This window comes from Atta colombica, unplaced genomic scaffold, assembly GCF_001594045.1.
Source record: "Atta colombica isolate Treedump-2 unplaced genomic scaffold, Acol1.0 scaffold302, whole genome shotgun sequence".
Taxonomy (NCBI): domain Eukaryota; kingdom Metazoa; phylum Arthropoda; class Insecta; order Hymenoptera; family Formicidae; genus Atta; species Atta colombica.
In genome coordinates this window covers 244586-250910 of record NW_017259407.1, presented here as the reverse complement: position 1 = coordinate 250910, position 6325 = coordinate 244586, and the positions used below count along the sequence as shown (strand labels likewise).

At 34.9% G+C, this 6325-nt stretch overlaps 1 protein-coding gene across 1 annotated transcript in view; it reads left to right on the top strand.

Moving 5' to 3' along the window:
- The first annotated feature begins 4107 nt into the window (after positions 1 to 4107).
- The window catches only part of LOC108690272 (dual specificity mitogen-activated protein kinase kinase dSOR1), a 7621-nt gene continuing 5403 nt past the window's right edge, over positions 4108 to 6325 (top strand). Inside the window, exons 1-2 of the mRNA XM_018197472.1 lie at positions 4108 to 4810; positions 6142 to 6311. Coding sequence (XP_018052961.1) covers positions 4695 to 4810; positions 6142 to 6311 — 286 coding nt within the window. The 5' untranslated portion in view covers positions 4108 to 4694. The remainder of the gene's footprint in view (positions 4811 to 6141; positions 6312 to 6325) is intronic.

The window sequence follows — 6325 nt, the reverse complement described above, 5'->3', positions numbered from 1 at the left end:
ATGGTTCAAACCCCATTCGCCGCGTCTTTTAAAATGCAACAACATTGCCTCGGACACGAAACCTCTAGGTTTCCAATCGTTCGCATCATATGACCAAGAACAGAAGTCACTTCCAGAACGGAAGTCGATAGAAAGAAAATTCCGTCAGTTTTTCGCTGATCCTAACATGGCCTATCAAAAAATCAAAAAAATATCATGTATCCCTTCGATAACCAATAACCCTCTAAGTCCTACGGTTCGCTAGAAAAATGTCTACTTCCGGAACGAAAGTCGATAGAGTAGAATTCCAACGGATGAGCGCCGATATATTGACCCTACAGAGAGTCGAAAATATAAAAATCATGTGTCCCTTGGATTACCGATAATCCTCGCCTACTCTAACTTCTTTTTCGGCTGTTGTAAACAATCTATTTTTCCTCGCCCATGATTATACGCTTCAAGAACGAATTGTTTTCTTCGCGTTTGATGAGTTGATCGCAGACGCTCATGCGATTCGTCAGATGAATTTCTTTCAACTCATGCGATATCCAAACATCGAGCTTCTTTATGAAGTCTAGCAATTTCAAATGGCCATGTACATTTCCAACGGACACTTTTAGAGCGGTAGCAACCTCTCGTACCGTTGAATGCTTATTTGCTTGCATTTCTTTCATTTCATCGTCGTCAATCTTGGAAGACCTACCGGAGCGTCTTTGAATAAAAAATCACCATCATGGCATTGGGCGATCCAGTTCTGGCACTGACGTTTTTTTGACATTTTTGCCGTAAATTCGACGCAACTTTTTCCTTGCTTCAGTTGCTTTCTTCCCTTTTTTGAAATAATACAACTGAATATGGCAAATATGCTCTTCAAAATTCTCCTTGTTCGAACCTGAATGCATGCCCAAAATTCGACCGAATCGCGTCAACTTTTTTTTTGGTTTTTAGGTTGAGTTTGAACAACAAAACGCGCGTAAACATTTGACATTCATGTCACGCTCGCATACACATAAACTTGAACAATGCCATCTGTTGACAAACACGCAATATCTTTTTAACAATCCAATAGAAAAAAGGTATTGTATAAATTTATATATATATTTCTGTGAGCAATAACTTTCGGTTAATTGTCTATATTTGGAAATTATTTTATTTTAGTCTTTAGCATTGTTGCGCAGTTCGTTAAATGATACATTTATTAATCCCTTTTCTTGTTTCTTTTTTGTTGTTAATTAGCTTCGAATTGGAGAAAAGAAAATGAAAATAAATGGAAGTATGACTATTCTATTATAGATATTTTGTTATATTAATTAGTTATATATTTTCGTAATCATGACAATATTCCGTTTATTTAAGCAACTTTATTTTATCAGTGTAATGTTATGTTCACTAGAATGCACCAGCTTGGTAATTGTATGCGAGGCGCGATCTCTTAAAGCTAAATAATAGTAAGTTTGCGTTTATTTTATCGGTGGACGTTACAGGATCAGATCATATTGCCTACTTCACCAATTGGTTAATTTAAAATAATTTAATTGGTGAAGCAGTGCTACATTGGTGATGAAATTACTAGAAACGGAGCGATGTGAATGGTGTGTGCTATTAAACTGTGACAAGTGCATCACTTTCCTTTGAAATAGGTGAACATATCTACTTTGATTATACTTTAATGATCCATTTAAAACAAAATATTTAATGCTGTTGCCAGTTAGTTTAATTTTTTTCAAGATGCATTTTAACCACAAATATTATAATTAGCAAGAGAGAAACCTTCTATTTTTTATTTTTGTTTAATGTAAACATGTGATTAAATGGATTAAGACAGTTCTGAGAGTTTATAACAGCGGATTCAACAGTTGAGTGAGCGCTCACTATTGGTGTATTCTTTTAGATCATCCAATCGGTATTTTAGATTTGTAAGAATACATTAATAGCGGCGAGCGCTCACTCAACTTTTGAGTCCACTGAACGCAGCCATTGAGCGCTTAATGAGCGGTCATATGTCGATATTCATAGTCGATTCTTATTTTAGGACTGTCTTAAGTAATGTCTTAAGTCGCTTGCGACCCTTTGATTGATTCATGTCGTTTTAAGACCTGTACTTAAAATGGTCTTAAATATAGTATAAGATCTGACTACAACCATAGTATTGATTTGTTCTCCACGCATTTAATTTTAATTGATTAATTTCTTAGGTCCAGTTTCACAATTCATAATTAACTTTTAAGAAGGTCATTGCTGCGTTTAACAGAGAAAGTAGTTTTGCAATCATTCTTAAATATTATTTATTTATACAGTTCCAATGAGAAACTATAGGCAAGATCAATCATATTAAAGAATTTTACAATTGCGAAACTGCTTTTTCTACTGAACGCAGCCATTATCTCTTTCCTATTTTAGAATTGGTAAAGTTGAATCTTGATTAAGAATTAACTGTATAAAACTGGGCCTTACGGCTTAAATCATAATCAGACTATGTATTGGAGATTGTGATTAAGATTGAGATTAAAATTGACTTTCTATCAATGAGAACAGGCTGAGATTAAGATTACAGATTGAAATATTGGGCTCCATTTATTTTTCCAATCTTCAAGCTCAATCTCAACCAATAAGCTTCCAGTATTTCAGTCACATGACTAATGTATTGTGTATATACAAAATAGTAAGTTATAAATGGTTATAAATGGTTATAAGAAGTACAAACAAAGCATAATTAAAACGTGTGAGAGCAATTAAATGCATATTCAAGAATTTTTATTATGTGTAATTCTAGCTGTCCGATGTTCTTACTAATCTCAATTTTAATTGCTGTTGGATACAATTCATTGTTGATTGAGCAATCAAATTTAATCTCAATCAATCTCAATTTCCAATGTATTGTCTGATCACAGCTTTAAGGTGCCTTTACATGCTGACACTCATTTTCGGTGTCAAAATAAGTTACGTGATGAAAATTGACGAATATCAAACGTCAATTTTAGTACTCATTTTTTATGTCCTGCTCGCTGTTTTTGATGAAATTAGACTTATTCGACACGCATGAAACGAAAGAATCTGACAAAAAGTGTCGCTTCGAACTGAAATATTAAGTGTTAAAGTTCATTCGGCTATTCAGGTTAGGAAATCACAGAGACAAAATGAGGTTTATAATTATACCGTTTCACATTACTTTCTACGCTAAGCGTCTCTCACCTCTCCCCTCCCCTTTTCCCATCCCCCTGCAACGGTGCGCACATCTTCTATAATTGTAGTTGTTGAAGTTAGAAAATTTATCGTATAGACAGTGAGGTGTATAGTGTTTATTTTTGCTCATAGCCACCCCGAACAAAAAAAAATAACATGTCTTACCCGCTTGGGGCCTAACTACCTTGAAGTTGCAACTTAGATAGTAAAAAGTCCGTCTAAAAAGACTAAAACTGTTTTCACATCCCACTATCTTCATGGAATAGAAATATTCCAAGTTGACATTGTCTACGCTGCAACTTCTAAGCGGTTAGACCCCAAGCGGGTAAGATATATAATTTTTTTCATCCATAATGGCGTAGTCGCGAACAATAAGCATTACTCTATACACCTCATTGTTTACATGACAAATTTTCTAATCTCAACAACAACAGTACAATTATAGAAGTCGTGCTCCCCTTTCCAGGCAGGAGGGAGGATGAGAGTCGCTTCGCGTAGAAAGTCGAAACCCATATGAAACAGTTCAATTATAGACCTCATTTTGTCTCTGTGACAGATTTCCTAACCTCAATAATTATCGACTTTAACGCTTAATATCTCGATTTAGGGCAGAGCGTTTTTTTTTGCCAGATTCTTTCGTCTTATGCAAAAACACATCGCCTAATTTCATCAAAATCAGGCAAGCAAGACACAATTCTTGAGTATTACCTCAATTTTTATCACGTTTTTTGTTGCCGAAAATGAGCGTTGGCATGAAAAGGCACCTTTAAGGCTTAAAACATCTATTGTAGATCCGAACTAACAGACCTGAATTTTACATAAAAAGCGATGAATTGATTGGCTACCGCTTAGGAGCAAGTGATAGGTTATGTGACTGTTTTCCTGTTTTTCCGAGTCGGGTAAATCAATAAGTGAGAACCAATCCCATTCGATTGCTTTTGATCTGCTCAGAGTGCTCAGTGAACATTAGGTGGTAGTACTAGATATGTTCGCTTTTGCGGTTCCCGCGAAGTTTCGCATAACCTCTTTTCTTCGCTTTTCGCGAGTGTTCCACACCCCTATCGCTTAGGTTAGCAACATATATCATTGTTAACATCTACTCTCGACGATTATCAAAACCTGACGCGTGATAAAAACGTATCTATCTCTTACTGAATAATGAAAACTTTAGATAACGAAGAGATTCGTAGATTTGTGTGTGATTTGGCAGTTTTTTCTTCTCATTAGCGACGTGTACTAAGTGTGCGAACGAACGTTCCCTTTGTGAATGCATGCGAAGAGAACGAACAATGAATACAACTGCGAGATTCGCGCGAATATTGTGATTGGCGCGAAAATTGCGAAAAATTGACAGACACGATAAATTTTTTTGTTGTCTCATAGATCTTGCGTTATTCCCTTGAAAGAAAAATAAGATACATGAGACAGATTAATCTTACATGATCCGCAAGTTCACGTCTGTGTTAAGTGATAATCTCACATAGTGTAGTGTCATTCATTCTTCAAAATACTTTTAAACGGCCAATCACCAAATGTCAAAGAACAAACTCAACTTAACATTACCACCTGGCTCAATAGAACCGGTACCAGAAGCATCTCCTTCACCGCCGGTTCCGCCTGCATATCCGGAACCTCCGGAAATGCCTGAGTAAGTCCGGGAACAACGAGATATTTTATTATTTTCATGTAATAATGCGTATTTGTGTGTGTGTGTGTGTGTGTGTGTGTGTGTGTGTGTGTGTGTGTGTGTGTGTGTGTGGGTTTATCCACATTAATATATATTCGTATACACTCTTAATATATACAATGCAGTGCAAGCTGTTTATATATATTTGTATATTACTTACATTCAGTAGAGAAAATTAATTAATCAGTTAATGCTTGGTGATTCTTCAATATAATTGATTTCTACATTTAGAGCCAGTCAACTATAGGCAAGAATCAATATTAAAGAATCATTAATTTTTTTCTGCTGAATGTAGCCGATGTATATTGTATATATTAACAATATACAATGTTCCTATCTCACTACAGAACTTTGATGTAAAAATTGTAGAACACTTATGTTGAATCTACAATAAATAGGTAATTGAAAATTTTAAGTCTTGATCTAAACAGGTGACTATAACTTTACATCTATGATTTGTTATTTGTACAGCGAATTGTTTAGCATTCAGCTCGATTAATGGGAAGGAATAAAATCGAATTTGGTCAGTCTTAAGAAAATCGGTGGTCTTATGTCTATTTCCATCAATGTAAATTAACTTTAATCTCGATTCAACTTACTCTCTGTCTTTTTCTAATCTTTAAAACTAAAAAAAGACGAAGAGTAAGTTAAACTGAGATTAAAGTTTATCTACAATACATTGATGGAAATGGACATTAGTCGTACAGGTTGGCTATTCATCGATTCACTGATAAAACTAATTCTACAATGAGTCGGTAGTCGGTAGTCCTAAGCTGATTCTATAATGAGGCAACAATTGCTAGTTCTAAGTCTTATCGGTGAATCGGTGAAGTTGGCCAACAGCCAACTTACACAACTGAGACTACCAATTTTCTTAAGACTGACCAAATTCGATTTTATTCGATTTTATTCTTTTTCATTAGGCTAAACGCCTCGCTGCACAACTAAGAACTAGTAGCTGCGAAAAATCATAGTCACCTATTTAGGTTTAAACTTAAGACTTCCAACTCATTGTAGAATCAGCTTAAGACTTAGGACTAACAATTGTTGCCTCATTATAGAATCAGCTTTATACGAGGTACTTTAAACAAGCTCTATGTACTCTATGCTGTGACAAAACATCTATGACTTAAAGATCTCAACCTTAATTCATTTCTGATTAATTGAAATAATTGCGAAATTTTCATAAACTAATTCTTATGAGCTTATTTAAGTTTGAAAGATTTCTGTCGTTTTGAAATTATTATCTGAAAGTTTGTCATCATATAATTCTAATATTATATTTTTCGCAGCGGCATGAGGGACACATTGAATATTGATACTCTTCAAGCAAGATTAGAAGATCTAGAAATGGATGAGGAACAAAAGAAACGACTAGAGAGCTTTCTGGGACAAAAAGAAAAAGTTGGAGAATTATGCGGCGAGGATTTTGAAAAGTTAGGTGAATTAGGTTCGGGTAATGGTGGCGTTGTTACA